Source organism: Oreochromis niloticus, linkage group LG15 (genome assembly GCF_001858045.2).
Source record: "Oreochromis niloticus isolate F11D_XX linkage group LG15, O_niloticus_UMD_NMBU, whole genome shotgun sequence".
NCBI lineage: Eukaryota > Metazoa > Chordata > Actinopteri > Cichliformes > Cichlidae > Oreochromis > Oreochromis niloticus.
In genome coordinates, this window is record NC_031980.2 from 35,823,511 (window position 1) to 35,841,047 (window position 17,537).

Here is a 17,537-nt window from a genome sequence, read left to right on the forward strand (position 1 = left end):
CTGCTGGATTTTCATACGCAGACAGTCAATACCATTCCTTTATAATAAAGGATCTCAATCCTAAAGTGGCACTAAAACAAAAGTCTTGAAGCAGTTTTGTCAGTGCCGTTCTTATTCACCATTTCCACAAGCTGACTCCAGACCCTTTGGCTTATGATAATGAGTCAAAATATAATGAGTCATGAAGTCATTACCTCTTTAGGAACTTCACCACTGCTGTTGTGCAACTGACTCAGTGGCTTAAACTCATAAAAAGACTGATACTAATAGAATCAGGTCATCACAGCAGTTCATGCAAGGTGGCGTGACACAAAGGGTTATGTTCATTCATGTTTTTCTAACAGCCATGCACACTATCCAGCATACAAACATGCTGTCACCACCTAGTGGCACTTTGGAATAACTACATATTATAGCAATCCTACACGGTGAGAACTGACATCTGATGTATTAAGATTACCAGCTTTTTGAAAATATATCATAGCTTTAGAGACAGGGGGAGAAATGTTTATTTAGTGATACATTTGATTAATTTCTTAATTTAAGTGATTGTATCCAAGTAGTCCAACTCACCTCCAGATCCGAGCTGACCGGCGAGGAGTCACAGGATGTGTCTGTGGAGCAGAAGCCGTCGGCTCTGATCCACCCAACCCTCCTGCTCAGAGGCTCGCTTCCCACATCTGACGTCTCCTTCTCAAGGGGCATTTTCAAAAATGAAAGCACATCTAATATTTGAAGAATAACGGCGTGCAGTGAAGAGTTCCTGTCAAACAAACTGCGTAGTGTCACAACAGATTCTTTGCTTACTTTTCTCGCAGGTTGACTGCTGACATCCATGTATTGGCCCACCTCTCTCATCTTCTGCAGGTTTTTTATCTTTAAAGAAAAAGAATACTATTATATTCACACCAAGGCTTTAGTGAACAAACACTATTAGAAGAACAATGCGAATAGTGTTTGTTGCAGAACAATGCCTGCATAGTGCTACTTCCAAATAACTTAATCCACACAAGGAAGCAGTAAGTAGAGGTCCAATATTATCAGTATTACAGTAAAAAGCATGTTTATTATGGAAGTCTGATTGAGAACAAGCTACTAAATTCACTCTGAGAAATCCGAGAAGCAGCCTTACGCACACAATAACAAAAAAGTGGTTTGATTAAACAAAACAAGCTTACTTTTGTTTGTGCTGATGAAGGAATTTGCTCTTTTGTCTGTCTCTTCATGGCAGTGTTATTCTTTGCAGGGCGCCGTGAACCACCTAAAAGGCGCTCTGTATCTGGAAAAAGTCTCATAGCCTTCTTGCTGGAGCCTCTCTTGCACCAATGAGTAATTACAATCTGACACGACAGGTTAAAGGTCAACAAACCACACCACGGCATGACTGGCACAGACTCAAGCAAATCACCTAAATCTAGATGTAATGGACAGCGGCCCCGATTTTAGTGAGAATCCACACTCACCATCAATTTTGTTAGGTATACATGTTCAGCCACTTGTTATTGGAAGTATCTAATCAACCAATCACTGCAGCAACATCATGCATGATGTAGACATGTAAACATGGTCAAAATCACCTGCTGAAGTTCAGACTGAGCATCAGAATGGGAAAGGAAGGCGATTTAAGTCACCTTGAATGTGGCATGGTTTGTGCCAGATGGGGTGGTGTGGGTATTTCAGAAACTGCTGATCTACCAGGAGTTTCCCACACAACTATCTGTAAGGTTTACAGAGAATGGTCAGAGAAATAAACAGTGACTCAAATAACAGCCAGTTGTTACAGTCTACGCAAGCAGAAGAGGATCGCTGAATGCACAGTAGCTTTGGGATGTGGTGGAACAAAAGATTCACATAATGGATGTAGAGCTGACAGTAACTGTGTGATGTGATCACATCAATATGGACTCAAATGTCTGAGGAATGTTTCCAGCATCTTGTCAAATCTATGCCACAAAGTTCTGAAGACAAAATGAGGCCCGACCCCGACTAGCAAAGTGAGTTGTGAATCTCTACACAGTTTGAGTGATGTGTGGTCACACTTACTGTGTAAGGATACAAGAAGGTCCAGAGTCACGCAGCCTGCTGATGACAGAAGCCATGGCATCGCTCTCATAAGAAATCTAAACTGAGTGTCACAGAGGAGTATGGCTGTAGTGTAGAGGGCACCAGCCAGTGAGCACAACAGTCCAGAGAAAATGGCAGTGTGGGTCACCTTATGTCCATTGCACTAAAGGGAAGAATACAAATGACACTAGGAACTTTATTAGAAAAGTAACATGATTTTATGTGAATGGTTTGTCACTTACTACTCTGCAGAGTGCGGGGATCCTGGAGGTACAGGCTATGACAAAAGACAGCAGCCCCAGTAGGTAACCCAGGATTTCAGTGTTGTCCTACAGACAGACAGTTTTCAGATGCAGCAGAAGGACATTTAGAGCAGAATGGCAATTCAAAAACAATAAAATGAAAAACCCAGGTGACAGCACTCATACACATGTATCCGTTTGTGTAACCACACCATTGAAGAACTCCAGCTGGAGACTTGAAGGACGACATGTAGCAGCGTCCTCCCTTTGACGGGCTGCAGTGCTGAAGCGTGGGAGACCCTGGACTTCAGAAAACCTCCTGCAACTACCATCAAGACACACACTGCTAGGAGATGCTGTCTCCTCCTCCTCTTCATCATCCTCAGCCTTTTTTCTGGGAGAGAACACCAGAGAGGACGGTTACAGAAAGTATTTCAATAGGTCCCCTGTTCATTTGTATGGTTATCTGTAGCGCCTCTCAGATAAATGGACCTACTGTTTTGCCAAAAGCAGTTGGTCGGCTGGATGACAATATTTAAACATCTGTGCTACCTTGCTGCAATTTGAATAATGCACAATTGCTAAATTGTTTGGGAATGATAAGGTTTGCATTGTTGAGATATGGAATTTTCTTAATCATACCTGCTTTCGAATTCCAACACAGGAACACTGGAAAGCACCACAAAATGCAGTTCACAAAATCCACAGCAGCAGCAAAAGCACCCATTAAAATCTGCAGAGAGGACATCGATAAGGAGTTACAGTATTTTAATGCATGAATAGAGTGAAAATAGTTAGTTACAGCTAGAACTGTGCTACCTGTATATGCAGCTGCCTGGACAGGATGGCTCCAGTTGTACTGCACAGGTTACCGATGAAGCAGTAGAAGAAAACCGCGGTTTCTCCCGGATTTTCTCCCCGAATTTTGCACCTCTGAACAACGAACCTTCACAGTTATCACAGGTCAATGTTAGATATGTATTAAATTAATGGGGCCAGTAGGTGATTAATGATAATCTACTTACAGGAGACATGATAGCAGCAAAAGCAGCGCAGAAAGAAAGGTGAGACCAACAGGGACGCAAAGTGTGTCTGCGTCACGGGACAAACAGGTGTTAACTGAATCCACGCAAAAATCAACCAAACTAGTCAGGAAATAGTCTGATCGTTCCCCGACTTGACCATCCGCGATGTGCACACTTTTCTTCATTTTAAGTGCAAATGCTCAGCGACAATCCGCAGTACCGATCAGAAACTGAGCCATGCTCCTAGCTGAATATGCACATTTGACTTCTTGCTCATCAAAAGCACAGCGGCAGCTCTCCAAAGGGCCCGCACGCGGCAGGGAGGGGCTTACCTGTGCCACCTGTCATATATGGAAATACGTTCAAAGGCACAAATGAAAATGTGGATTTTACGCTCTTTCTGTATTTATTTAGAGATGCCAAAAATAAATCATCATCCATTTATTTAAAGAGGCGCGTTCATTTGTAGCTACGATCCGGAGCATTGCGTGTACCTTAGTCCCATTTCAGGAATCTTACACTTGATCACAGTGACCGCTTGCCAAAAAACGACTGCAAATTGTTGTCAATGAGTTTTTGGGTTATGATCTGCCAAGCATATCTCTCATGAATGATAACAAGTCATTTTGAGCCACAAAGCACGTCTCCTTTATTTATCCAAGTCTCATTGATTTATTTTATTTTTCCAGTAAAGTTCTTGCCAAGAGGGCAGCAGAAATCTCACCAAATATCACATACACCAGTTCTTTCAAGATATTTAAAGTGGTCAAAAAGAATTGGATCGATTATAATTTAGAACAAAGATTAGCTACAATAACAGAGTCATAAAACATGTCTTTATTTTATACATAAACCCTTTATAAATCAGGCTGATTTCAGTCTATATAGACAGACATAAAAAACAGAAACATCAGAAATCACTGCCACAGGTTGGGGGTGTTTGTGATTATTTATTGTATATTATTAATTTTACACTCCTGGGAGTTCCCACTTGTTCCCAGGTTTACAACATTTTGTAGCTTGTAGCTATTCTGTGATGGTAAGAAAATCAACTCCAAATTTATTATCTGGTTGGTAAAAACTCAAAAACAGTAAGAATTAGAAAAGCTCTCAGATTCTTAGACACCTACAACCCTCATGCACTTCTTTAACCTCCTAGGACCTGGCGTCCACATATGTGGACATCACATTATATATATTATAGGGGTGGCTATAGCTCAGGAGGTAGAGCAGGTCAGCTGCTGATCGGAAGGTTGGTGGTTCGAGCCCTAGCTCCCCCAGTTTGCATGCTTGGGCAAGATACTAACCCCCACTTGCTCTCCGATGCATCCATCGGAGTTTAAATGTGTATGAATGATAGTTAGAAAGCACTCACTGTATAGATAACAGTGCTCGTGTGTATGGGGTGAATGCGGCGTGTTGTATAGAGCGCTTTGAGTACTCCAGGAGACTAGAAAAGCGCTACATAAGAACCAGTCCATTTTACAGTTTGGGTTGTCTAGACCAAAATACTAAATGTTGCTCTATAAGGGCCTGATATCCACTTACGAGGATGTTACACTGCCACTGTTCTATCAAAATTTAAAGCCAACATCCTCATGCGTGGATCTCATTTTTCTCAGAAACAAAAATCGGGTGCAAAAAAAAAAATTGCATTCATCTGGTCCTAATCAGCCCAAAGAGCAAAGAGAAATTTAAAATGCATCCCATGGAGGAGTTCGGGTCTTAGAGTTGGCAAAATTTAACTTATTCAGATTACAAAACTTGCTATTGCATTGTCTTCTATTACAAATGCAAAATATTGTATTTACACTGAAGCATTAATTAATATATTGTTATGGAAATATGATAAAAAGTGACACACCAACATGACAGCATGTGTTTATTCTATGCAACCCAGTTAAGTTACAAAGAGCATTGCTTTAAATGTATAAAAGTCAACATACAGTATTTTAACTGATTCATAGAGACTTCATGATGTGTCATCCTTGAATACAATTTTGGATGTTGAATCCATTGGTTGCTCTTTAACTGGTGATCAGCCTGACAGAGTGCACTGCACCAAACCAGAGCAGACAGATTATGCACCTCATTAGTTAATATCACGACGGCCTGACTTTTCCACACTCACAGGATTAAAAGGGGCCTTCATCTACACAAAGCACTCAGAATTAATTCCCTTGGAATCACAGATGAACCGTGCTTCAGGGTTTTTCCTAAAGTACAGTTCACAGATCTAAGTTGCTCAAATTAACTTAGATTTTCTGATCATAATCAGGCATCCAGATGCTTAGTAATCCGCCGCACTTTCTCCTTCTTGTTCCTGTTGCTGTGTTTTTTCCAAGGTTTGCCCACTGCCATCTCTGATTCAGCTTTGCCTGGACCTACAGGTCCACTGCCTGGTTTGTAGCCCATCACAGACTGAATTCCTTTGGAGAGTGCCCGCACGTTCTCCTAAACAGAGGGGTTCATCATCAACAACAACAACAACAAAAAAGCATTTATCTTCATAATAAACTGCCCCTCTGCTGCAGACACTCTCTATATTACCAAAAGTGTTCACTCGTCTGCCTTCACACTCATGTGAACTTGAGTGACATCCCATTTTTAATCCATAGAGTTTGATATGATGCCTGTTCAAACTTTGCAGCTCTAACAGCTTCAACTCTTGAGGGAAGATTTTCCAGAAGGTTTAGGTGTGTTTATGGGAATTTTTGACCATTCTTCCAAAAGCGGATTTGTGAGATTACCACTGAGCTGCTGTCGTTCCCAGTCGCTTCCACTAACAGTTAAGTGTGGAATATTTATTAGTAAGGAAATTTCACAACTAGCATCCGATCCCTGGAATTCACTGAGCTCCTGAGAGCAACGCATTCTTTCACAAATGTTTGTTGAAGCAGTCCACGTGACTAGGTGCTTGATTTTACACACCTGTGGGCCTGGAAGTGATTGAAACACCTGAATTCAATGATTGGGAAGGGTGACAGAACACTTCTGGTAATATAGTTTATATTACAACCTCTACTGTCCAGTCATCACCCATTTCCACCCGCCCAAAAATAAGAGATCAGCAGGAACAATTTACCTGATGGAAAAAGTTCTTGTCAACCACGTTTTCGATTCTCTTAATTTTGCGTTGTCTGTTCATTACTGTGGAGAGGTCACTGCTGTCTGAGTCTCTATTCTCAAACTTTTTGTGCTGCGGCTGGAAGTCTTCAGGTTTTATATGAGGAGGGGGATGGCAGTACAGAAGCTTGCCCTGTAAGGAAAAGAGCTATGTTAGGCAAAGGACGTTGTAAACAGGATGCATAATTGACTGGTAACTGGTCAAATCACAACAAATTCAGATGTTACAAGAGAACAACTACACCCTACAAAAGACTGAAGCCCTCCACAGTCTGTTTAAACACATAGCTGAACCACAGGAGATGTGCTACAGCTACACTGTTTAACGCTGCCGGTGACAGAGCTGTGCCAAGACAAAAATAATTTATTTATCTCTCATAGTATTTTCATCTGTTTCTTCCTCCCACTTTGTAAGGCACACTCACTCAACCACAGTCCAAAATTAAAAAGTAAACACAAGCAACACAACTGTGTTTTTTCCCCCAACCCACAACAGTTTGCAGTTATGAACTTACGCTCACATAATCCTTCAGGACGTAGCGGGCCGATCTGGACTGATCGGGCTGGCCGTGCGACGTCATGAAACCTCTCATATCTGAAACAGACAAAAAAGAAAAGGCTATGTTAGAAAACAAAGAAATTACATCAAGGGGAAAGACAGCTAGCAGCATCTAAGGGTGCCACAGTGAGGTGACAGTATCACAATTTGAGCTAGGGACTTCTGATCACGGAGGAACACAATACATAAAATTAAATCTATAAAATTGATTTTTTTTTTTAAAGAATCTAAGATTGTTTTTTCTCTTGAGTTGTACATATTTCACATTTGTTAATCTATTCTATCCAGAATCATGATAAATGTCTATTAGCCTCACATCCATATGCCATCAGCAGTTCTTCCGCGGTGGGCGGTCTGTCAGGGTCTTCATCTTCCCGCGGTCTGATGATATTGATGCCATAGGTGCCTTCTAACACATGCCGAGGGATCGTCTGACATATGTGACCAATCTGTTAAGAACTACGTGTCGTAAGCATCAGAATCAATTATAAAGCAGCACATGCGGAGTCTAGCTTTCTGTCACGTAAAGGATATGAGTGAGATCGCAGGTACGTGGTCTCTCATCTGGTCTATGGGCAGAATCCCAGAGCAGATCATCTCAGCTTTGGTAGAAACGAAGGAGGGCATGACCAGACCTGGGCAGTCACAGAGACACAGGCCTGGCTCCACATATAACGTCTGTCATACATATCAAAAACAAAAACACACAAAAAACACCATCATAATCATAATCATCCATCCATCCTTTTTCAGGGGTGCGGTGGGTGCTGGAGCCTATCCCAGCCGTCTTAGGGCGAGAGGCAGGGTACACCCTGGACAGGTTGCCAGTCTGTCACAGGTCTAACATCATTATTATTATTATTATTATTATTATTATTATTATTATTATTATAATTAAGCTTCTTGCTGGTGGAATTCCTAACCTGCATTTGTGCAGTAAGTACCTACCTGAAAGTGTTTAGTGTGTCCAGGAGTGGCTGAGACAGAAACCTTCTTGTTCCTCAGAATAGTGTTGATGGTTGAACTCTTTCCCACATTAGGATACCCGACCTGTTGGTTCCACCACATAATGAACATTTAATTGCTTTAAAATAACTCATACTGAGGAAAGTGTGGAGCTTCTTCCCCGACTATGAATCCAATTAAAATGTTTCCTGTACCTAAGATTCTTGTAAAGCATTAAAAAGCACTCCTGGTGAATTCTGCAGTGTTTCAAACGCTCTTACTAAATACAAATATACAACTTGATCTCAAAATTCAAAGGTGGTGTGGCTACGGCATGCATTTTACGCTAGACTAATAATAATAATAATAATACATTTTATTTATAGGCGCCTTTCAGACCCTCAAGGTCACCTTACAGTAGCAGGTAAACAATACCGTAAAAAACATTTTTTTTTTTTTAAAATGTATATATAGCAAACATGGTAGATAAAATTTAGACATAAACAGTCATAAAAGTATAAAAGCAAATATAAAAACTGAGCAAGGTAAAAATGGCCTAAGACAGATCAGGTGTATGCAATTCGAAACAGATGGGTTTTGAGTAGTGATTTAAAAGAGGTGAGACAGTGTGTGGTCCGTAGAGCAAGTGGAAGTGCATTCCAAAGTCTCGGGGCAGAACAACTAAAGGCTCTGAGTCCCGTGGTAGTCAGGCGAGCAGGTGGAACAGGCAGAAGGACAGAAGAAGACTGACAGATAGATGGTCCTTTTACTCACCAGTCCCACTGTCAGCTGTCCTTCTTTAACCCTGGAGCCGTTGTGAACAGCCTTGAACATTTCCAGCAGCTCGTCCTTGCGCAGCAGACGGCTGGAGTTGTGGAAAGATGCATCGGATGAACCAGCAGTCCCTCCCTCTGCTTCTTCCTCACCTTCTGAACAGGTCTTCCAGTCCTCCTCATCTACGCTTACCTCTTCCTGCTCTTCCTCTATGTCACTCTGTTCTCCCCCTTTGTCCTCATCCTCCTCCTCCTTGTTCTTTACCTCTTCCTCTCCATCTGCACCTTTCTGCCTCACGACTTCTTTAATTTGCCATCCTCCTTCTTCTGGATCACTCTCTTCACACTCTGGATCGGCCACCTCCATGCCCTGTGAGGGGACAAGTTTCTGCACTATTTTTCACTGGCATTAAAGACGGCGGGATGACGCCTAAAGGTGACTTTTTCTTGAGTACAATAAGTTATCTGTTCCCTAAAAAAATAGAAGTGCATCACAGTTCAGAGAAGAGAGAAAAGTTCACGAAGCTTTCGCGCTCTCACCTTTTCCTCTGCATCCAGCCTGTTGCTCTCAGCCAGAGCAGACCAGAAAACTGCCCTCAGCCCCTCTTTCTCAAAGTATTTGGCCCAGACTTGCCTCTGCTCCCTGGTCAGTAGGTCAGCTTTGTTCACCAGAAGCATGTTCACCTTATGCTCTGAAACTTCTTTAACGTAGGACTCCTGGTGCCACACAACCAGAGAATTATTACAATCACTGCAGTACAGTTTAAACGTTTGACTTCATGATGGATATAAACAAATGTTGACAGATGACATATGCAAACTGGTTAAATAAAATGCAATTATTTTCATATATGAAGCCTGAGTTCTATCATCTGTCCACTATTGAAATAAAGCACTTACAAGGTCCAGACATCTGAACAGCAAAGGATTTCTGGCATCAACGATTTGAACAACGACGTCACTAAAAGAAGAAAAAAATAAATATTTGGTTTTTTTCCCTTCAGCATCACATAATGAGAACAGATTCCTCAGGAAATGTGATGTGCTGTTGATTTGGGTTCTACCTCCTCTCAATCACTCTCCACAGCTGTCTCCAAAATTCAAGGTTTCTCTCAAATGGGGTGAGAATTAACTTCTGCTCCTCTTCCAGCCTTTGAAGAGAACACTTGTAATTAGATTACAGGCAATGATAATCCAGCACAAACGTATCATAAGTCACTAATTAGAAAATTTCAAATGGTTATCCCTGCATTCCACTACTGATTCTTAACACCAAAAGTGACTCGGAGTACAGAAAAGCTACATACTGTGCAAGTGCTCGTCTCCACTCCAAGAAGCTGTCTTTCTCTGTCTGCTGAAGCTCGTCTGGACTGGTGCTTTCATCCCAGTGGGGTCTTATAACAAGGAAAGACACAACAGATCTTATCAATGCAACATATTATTTATACGTTAGACAAATTAACCTGTAAAAACATGTCGGCTCAAATCACCGTCTCGGAATTCTGAGGAAATGTTTGTTGTCTTCGTGCAGCTTCATGAGTTCGCTTTTCTCCTCAGCTGTTAATAAGCCGGCTCGAGCTTCTGCCGGCACAAACTTGATATTGAGTTTCTCTAAGAAAACACAAAAAGTGAAAGTGATTAGATTAACAAGCAGAATCAAAAGGCAGATCTGCAGTGGAGATCACATAATATTTAAGACAAAAAATAATGTAGACTTAAAGATGCTCAAAGCCAGCTTTGCAGCTTTCTTAAAAACACAAGAAGAATTACTTCGGTTAGATTTATACACGTGAATATTGTGGACTAAAATTCGATGTGGAAGAATCATTCCCAGTTATCACAAATACTCGATTGCAGTTCTTGCTACCCAAGGACAACCAGTTTCTAGGTTTAGGGGACAATTACTTTTCCACATAGAACCAGGTAGCTTTGATTCGTCTTTTTCCCTCAGTAAATGATGTCATCATTTAAAAATTATCTTTGTCTAATTTATCATTTAATTTGTCGATGTTCTGAAACGTTTAAGTGTAAAATATATATATATATATATATATATATATATATATATATATATATATGTATATACATATATATATGTATAAAAAAAGAATTCAGAAATGGGGCAAATACTTTTTCACAGCACTGTAGTTTCCCATGTTTGATAAGTAAAAAAACTGAAACATACCTACAATTCACCTGAAAACTAAACATGAGTGAATAAAAGTGTTATTTACCTGCAACAAACTCTGTTCCTGCCAGTTCAGCTGTGGCCAGAAAGTCATCCATGGAACTTTGTTCTGTCACTGACTGCAGGTTCAGCCGCCCCCAGTCGTAGCCATCATTCAGTTCACTGGTGTGGAGCTGAAAATATAAAGAAAAAACAATGACAACAAACTTTCAGTAGCTTGACCAGCAGTAAATGCCTGTGAAAAAGCGTCCAGATTAAACAAAGCAGCTATCACTGGGACATCATCGCCAAATAGCGGATCATGTTCACATCCTTGCATCCAAACCACCGTGTGACTAGCAGGACTGTTCTGGAAATACTTGAGATTGTGTTAAAACAATTTCCCAGAAAAGTTTATCCCCATTACAAACGTACCCCAGTCATCTATTTATTTACGTAATAGTCCTTGTTCATTAGTTTGTTTGCTCTAAAACAGCATCAGTAAATTTACATCCTGGTGAGCCAGTGTGAGGTAATCGTAACACTAATACTAACAGCTAAGTGGAATTAAAAAGTTGAGTGGCATTTAAAAACGGGGTCACAACTGCTTAGGGGATGATACTATATCACGAAGGGTCTCATATCTACATCTGTGATTATCTGAACACGTTTAACACGAGCTGGAAAAAAAACACCGTGTCATACCCAAGAGTCGCCCCTTTTGTTTCCCCGGCCTGCCTGAAGCCTCTCCTTGATCAGAGCTCTGCCCAGCACGGCTCCTCCGCCCGCCTTCTTCTTGCCCATAATACCCTCCGATGCTGTCACTTCACAAAACACAGGAGGAATAGAAAACTGAAGAGTACTGCAGCCAGCCACTCGCTTCAGAGACCCATGTGCACTACCTACCTACAGCGTTGTTGTCGTAACAACCGGAAATGGAACAAACCAAACGATTAACATATCCGGACAATGAAATTTGTGTTGGACTTTAGAACCCATGTTATTTTATCAAACGCTACCCTTTATATTCTTTATACTGTTAATAAAATAAACTCTAAAACAGTAAGATACATTATCTTCTCATTTGTGTTGTAGATAGAGGCAGTAGGGTAGCTGTGGTACATTCCGGTTACGCGCTCAGCGGTTAAATGTGTCCTGAAGAAACACCGACAGAAACAACATGAGTTCCTGGTGTGTCACACGAGTGATCTGGATGTTAGAATTAGATTAAATTAGAAAAGAGTATATCTGTACTGTGCGATAATGCAAACTTTGGTATCGATCTAATACAACGTAAAAAAAAAAAGTACGACACGTAGTTTTACCCTATAAAGGCAGCTTAAATGGGAGAAAGCAGTGTGATTTATGAGATAATTCATCATTCTGAACACATTTTAATGACCACCTTTTAATGTCAACAATAATTAGTTAACGCAACGAAAAAAACACAACTTTCGACATTCATGTATAAATGTGCATGTCTCTAAATAACTTTGGGTCAGCATCTGTTGTTTAGATGTGTTATGGGCTATAAATAAAATGACAGTTAATACAAAAAGGTCCAGTAATTTTTCATAGTGCATGTTTGAGGTATATTTTTTCATTAACAAAACCAACAACAACGTATTTAACACAGTTCAGTGGGCTACATGCTGAACTTGGAGGAGAGAAACAAAGTAACAATCCAATCTCCCTAGTATTGATTAGATACCAATATCAGTGTTGGTATTGATAGTATCAATATCTGGACTGATCCTCCCACCCCTGGGGTATATTGGCCCTCTCAATCTGAGCTGTCCCTCAGATCGGGGTATAGAGGGGCACGAGTGAGATGTTTTGGACATGTATTGGACATGTCCAAAACATTGGACATATGGTGCTCAATATGGAGATACCAGCCAGGAGGAAAAGAGGAAGATCTCAGAGAAGATTCATAGTTGTAGTCAAGAAAGAAATGAAGAGCGCTGGCGTGACCGGGGAGAATGCTGGGGGTTGATTGAGATGGAGGCAGGTGATCTCCTGTGGCGACACCTAAGGGGAGCAGAAGAAAGAAGAAGAAGAGCAAAAACATCAGTGTGTGTTTGTGCTATGTTTTGCAAAATAACAAAATACATAAATAAAAGTAAAACATAAATCTCCTTCCATACAACAAAAAAATCGCACTTCCGAATAGAACCAAAAGGGGGCAGCATGTAACAGACGTTTTAAAGAGAACTGATGTGACTCAAACTAACCTGGACCTGACAAACCCTAAACGCCGCTGTCCTCTGTGAGACTGTTAATTATGGGTTAATCCATCAATTTAAACATAAATCTTTGCAAACAAATTCAAACCTTGATGAACAAGTTTTTAAACTTAAGAAATTCCAGAAAAATAACCAAGTTACGGGACAATAAATAATATGTGGATTTGTTTCTTTCCATTCAGTTGACATTTTATAACAGAACAATGTATTTATATCTTCACTTTACATTCATATACTCCTCCAGCAATATAGTTTCCAGGAATACTTTTCACTCTTCTTTAATGCAAAAATGAAGTTGCAGTTTATATTAACAGACGACTCTTAAACCGAGTTTTATAGAGCTCTGTTATTAAATGTTGCATAATTGTTGAGTATAACTTAAATATCTATAGATGGTTTCGCTTGTTTATAATCATTCGTGTTTTAGCACAAGAAACCAAGAAACACCGAGCAAAGAAGAACACTTTACACTAACAGGTACTGTATTTTTTCACTTGGTTCAGTCCCCCCCTACAGTCATGCTGAAATGGTTTGTCCTTGCATATAATCTGCGAATCTCGTGCTGTCACAGCAGACTGTACTCAGCACTACAATGACATAAAGCGGGGGAGCCTGCGATGGACATGAGCACTTCAGCGGATGGACAGATGAAGTACGGTGTCTTTGCGTTTAGTTCACGTAGAGTAGCTCACACATGACCTGACAGGCAGTAGAACGGGGATTTAGTAGTAATTTAAAAAAAAGTTGTTCTCCTTTCTCTCTCAGTGCTGCTGTTGACTGGAAACAGCAGTAAAATGCTGCCTTGGAAGAAGAATAAGTTCGACCTGATTGAGGAAGACAAGCAGTCCAAGCAGAAGGGCTATGCGGTGAGTCTCAACTACTCGGCGCTCACCTCCTTCGCCAAGTCCTGCCCCGAGAGCGCACTCAACAGGGTGGGCAGCATGTTCAAGTCAAAGAGGAAAAAGCTGAAGATCACCAGCGAAGATCCCACGTACACGGTGCTTTACCTGGGGAACGCTACGACGATCCAGTCCAAAGGAGACGGCTGCACGGACGTAGCGGTGAGCAAGATCTGGGGCAAAAGCGAGATGGGCAAGAACGGCACCAAGATGAGGCTGACCATCAGCTCCCAGGGCATCCGCATGGTGCATGTGGATGACAAGGCCAGGAGACCGGGACACTTGTACTTGCTGCACCGGATAACCTACTGCGTCGCGGACCCACGGCTACCCAAGATTTTCGCTTGGATTTACAGGCACGAGATGAAGCACAAGGCCGTAATGCTGCGCTGCCACGCAGTGCTGGTGTCCAAGCCGGAGAAGGCAAAGGCCATGGCGCTGCTGCTGTACCAGACCTCGGCAACAGCCCTGGCTGAGTTTAAAAGACTAAAACGGAGGGACGATGCCAGGCACCAGCAGCAGCAGCTCATAGGGGAACAAACCATCCCCTTGGTGCCTCTCAGGAAGCTGCTGAACGGACAGTGCTACTACAAACCCCCGGTGGAGCGCAGCCGGAGTGCACCAAAACTGGGCTCTATCACGGAGGACTTGGTGGGGGAGGAAGAGGAGGAGAAAGCAATGCACTTTGAGTGTGAGGACATTCTGGACACGGACCATGATTGTGTTGCCAATGGCAAACAAGAGTTGACTCAAATTATTAATGACTTGGGAGAGATGAGCATAGGAAACGACGTGCAGACACTGAAAGCTGACCTCAGAGTCACCAGACTCCTCTCTGGTGAGAGCACAGGGAGCGAATCCTCCATAGAAAGCAACCAGGAGCCGCCACCACTAATCAATGGCTTTGATGAGGTAAAGGTGCAAGAAACTGCCTAAAAAACTTTGGGCATTTCTGGGCACTTGTAGCGCACGGTTCTGTTGAGCCACGATGTCTCCTTGAGAAACAGTTACAAAGTGCTTGTTTGACATGTGCCACTGAGACTAATAATTGAGAGGACATAAACGTAATGTGGGGACAAAGCAGACAGACAGTCAGGCTACTGAACTAAGTTAAAAGATTGCGTAAACACAGAAACAAAGAAAAAAAGGCATACCCATTTGAGAGACAACTTTAATGACAAATTCCCAGCGCGCCTTAGGGCGCACGGCACTAATTCCATCTCTTTTGTTTAAGAGGATTTGTTGTAGCATCGAGCTTGTTTACTTGACGTTTTTTTCCCCCTCACTTGAAAATATCATGTTTCTTCTGTAACATGCTCCAGTCATGATCTAGATGCTCCCAAACATTCCTTAAAAAGAAAAAAAAAAACAGATTTGTTTTCCATCAGGCTTCCTTTACAGTCCCCATCAGGGCGCCTGCTCGGTCACCTTTTTATTTCTGCACTATTGCGACTTCATTGAAGTATTATGTTGACTACCATGTACATACGTTTGCTGGTATGTTGTCTGAAACATAAGTGTCTTATCTTTGCTGTGCAAAAGAAAAAATACCTTTTATGTATTAAGATGTAAAGTAAGATGTTTTAAGTATAAATATGTTATTTTTTGAAATATAAATATATATATATATATATATATATATATGTGGTTTGTTATGTGAAATTCAAAGAATTATCAATAAAAAAAGGAATTAAATGAATGTTTTATGTGAATTAATGCTGAAATACAAGTAGGACATCTTTTCTTTCAGCACTGTCTGATATGAGTGGGGTTTACCTTGGGAGGCTCAAAATGAGGTCAGATTTGCACTGCTGAATAAAAGTCACATGGAGGCTAAAAAGCATAACCCTCAACTTCTCATCGGTATTATCTGTGTTACCACCAAGCTATCAGTGTGACTGTAAATGGGTATTTCATTTAATAGCCTTGAATTGATCTTTATCCCCCACCACCACCACCACCTTTTTTTTCCCTTTTTGCCAAATTGCTTTCAGGCTGTTGAAGTTATTTAGTTAAGGTACTGAAGGCCCATTCATTCTGGCTGGCCTCAGGGAAGGCAGGCCACACATACAGACGTCACCGGTAGCACAAGCTGTGAGAACATCACATGGTAGAAGTAGCACCAGAGGTCCTTCAGCAGCATATTCTAGCTGGTATTTACTTTTACATCAGTTTGCCTTTATTGAAACACAACAGATAGAATTCAGAGCATTACAGATCTATATGCTGCAATATGTGACTGGTATATAGACTCATGCATTTGAGTCACCCGGTTCATTTCATTCATATTTGCTCAGCTCACTAAAATCAGATAATCTACATTGTTCCTTTGGTGTGCCACCAAAGTGTCACCTAAATAAAAGTGTGACTGATAAAAAGATGGAGTCACATCTTTTTCTTAAAGGCACAGCACTCAGCCTAATATTTAACACTCACAGAAGCAAAGTCACAACATCACATGATGTGATCTGTGGTCAGCGAAGGATATGACTGGGCCAGCAGCTCTAAATGTGAAAGATGTGTTACTAAATATCACTTTCACTTTCATTTTACAGACAGCAGCAGGCCCACGCTGATGCCACACAGCTCTTCCCGGGGTTATACAGTTCGGCATATAAACTCAGAAGCACGGATACTGATGCACGGATGCCATCGGTGTTGAGGGCCTGCATGTGAGGGTGAACACTCCAGTCCCATGGAGCATGCTCTGGAGGAACAGCTCTCCATTCTCCATTCTCACTAATGACACTTTGCACTGCTAGCGAACACAAACAGGCCAGAGTGAGACACAAGGAGCAAAAACCCAAGCTCTCTGTGGTCCTAGAGGTGGTCGATTGTCATATGGACAGACAGTAGCATATGGATGAAGTATTCACTGAAAACAAATAAAGGAGGAAATCTAGAGAGAAAAGCTTCATGTATTTCCATCAGTGGTTGGTGAGTCATAGAACAAGCTTTCCAGTGTCTCATTATAAATTAATGCGCTTTCAGGGGACACAAATACACACACACTAAATTGAGACTGTGGGTGCTTTATTTGTGGTCTGTGAAACGGTGAAATAGGAACAGAGTACAGAAACCCATATAGTTAGTTTCTCTTCCTCATGCAATCTGATGGGCTGCTTGCACCAGCTGCACTCTCATGGAAATCACCTGTTACTCTGCAAAGACACAATGACATCATGTGCCCAACGTCATGTAATTAGAGATGAGGCAGTGTTGTGACCACAGAAACACAGGAGAAGGAGCAAAAGGCCATTTGTCTGACGCTCCTGGCTTTTGCAGCTGCTTAGTCTGCTTATGGATGTCTGGATGTTTCTCGCTGACCTACATTCTCACACAACCATTCTTGTGTTCCATCTCTCTTATAGCAGTTGTGCTCCCCTAATCTCCCAGGTTACCTGGAAATCAGCCACTCGTGAAGCCAGCCCTTCCGCACAATTAAAGGCTTGAGAGTCTTTGTTCACAACAAGAGGTTGTAGGACACGTTT

The 17,537-nt window shown here is 41.5% G+C and overlaps 3 protein-coding genes across 7 annotated transcripts in view; 1 reads left to right on the plus strand and 2 right to left on the minus strand.

The window, feature by feature from the left end:
• Positions 1–3,670, minus strand: part of tmem44 (transmembrane protein 44) — a 6,183-nt gene extending 2,513 nt beyond the window's left edge. Inside the window, exons 1-9 of one of the 4 annotated variants that reach the window (XR_003214196.1) lie at positions 3,332–3,670; positions 3,126–3,252; positions 2,949–3,039; positions 2,519–2,700; positions 2,307–2,393; positions 2,057–2,227; positions 1,179–1,340; positions 808–876; positions 574–725 (exon numbers count right to left, since the gene is read on the minus strand). Coding sequence is in view for 3 of the 4 variants with exons in the window: in XM_013264155.2 (XP_013119609.1) it covers positions 574–693; positions 808–876; positions 1,179–1,340; positions 2,057–2,227; positions 2,307–2,393; positions 2,519–2,700; positions 2,949–3,039; positions 3,126–3,252; positions 3,332–3,516 (1,194 nt within the window). In the remaining variant the exon portion in view is untranslated. The remainder of the gene's footprint in view (positions 1–573; positions 726–807; positions 877–1,178; positions 1,341–2,056; positions 2,228–2,306; positions 2,394–2,518; positions 2,701–2,948; positions 3,040–3,125; positions 3,253–3,331) is intronic. The other 3 variants (XM_013264156.2, XM_013264155.2, XM_005459899.4) reach the window with 3 other exon arrangements.
• Positions 3,671–5,199: 1,529 nt separating this feature from the next.
• On the minus strand, positions 5,200–11,973 carry lsg1 (large 60S subunit nuclear export GTPase 1). Of its 2 annotated transcripts, XM_005459900.4 has the most exons (15): positions 11,808–11,973; positions 11,607–11,725; positions 10,969–11,095; positions 10,225–10,345; positions 10,042–10,128; positions 9,799–9,885; positions 9,635–9,695; positions 9,275–9,451; positions 8,736–9,104; positions 7,965–8,066; positions 7,551–7,694; positions 7,333–7,456; positions 6,973–7,052; positions 6,417–6,590; positions 5,200–5,785 (listed from the first exon to the last, which is right to left on the minus strand). In XM_005459900.4, the coding sequence occupies exons 2-15, from the start codon at positions 11,703–11,705 to the stop codon at positions 5,606–5,608; spliced, it is 1,932 nt and encodes a 643-aa protein (XP_005459957.1). In that variant the 5' UTR covers positions 11,706–11,725; positions 11,808–11,973; the 3' UTR covers positions 5,200–5,605. The 2 variants fall into 2 exon arrangements, with proteins under 2 accessions (XP_005459957.1, XP_003455402.1); XM_003455354.5 differs by lacking the exon at positions 11,808–11,973 and having other exon boundaries at positions 11,607–11,801.
• A 1,725-nt stretch (positions 11,974–13,698) lies between these two features.
• On the plus strand, positions 13,699–15,300 carry fam43a (family with sequence similarity 43 member A). Its single transcript, XM_005459901.4, has 2 exons — positions 13,699–13,799; positions 13,913–15,300. Coding segments are annotated over exons 1-2 (1,071 nt in total). The 5' UTR covers positions 13,699–13,798; the 3' UTR covers positions 14,983–15,300.
• The last annotated feature ends 2,237 nt before the right edge of the window (positions 15,301–17,537 follow it).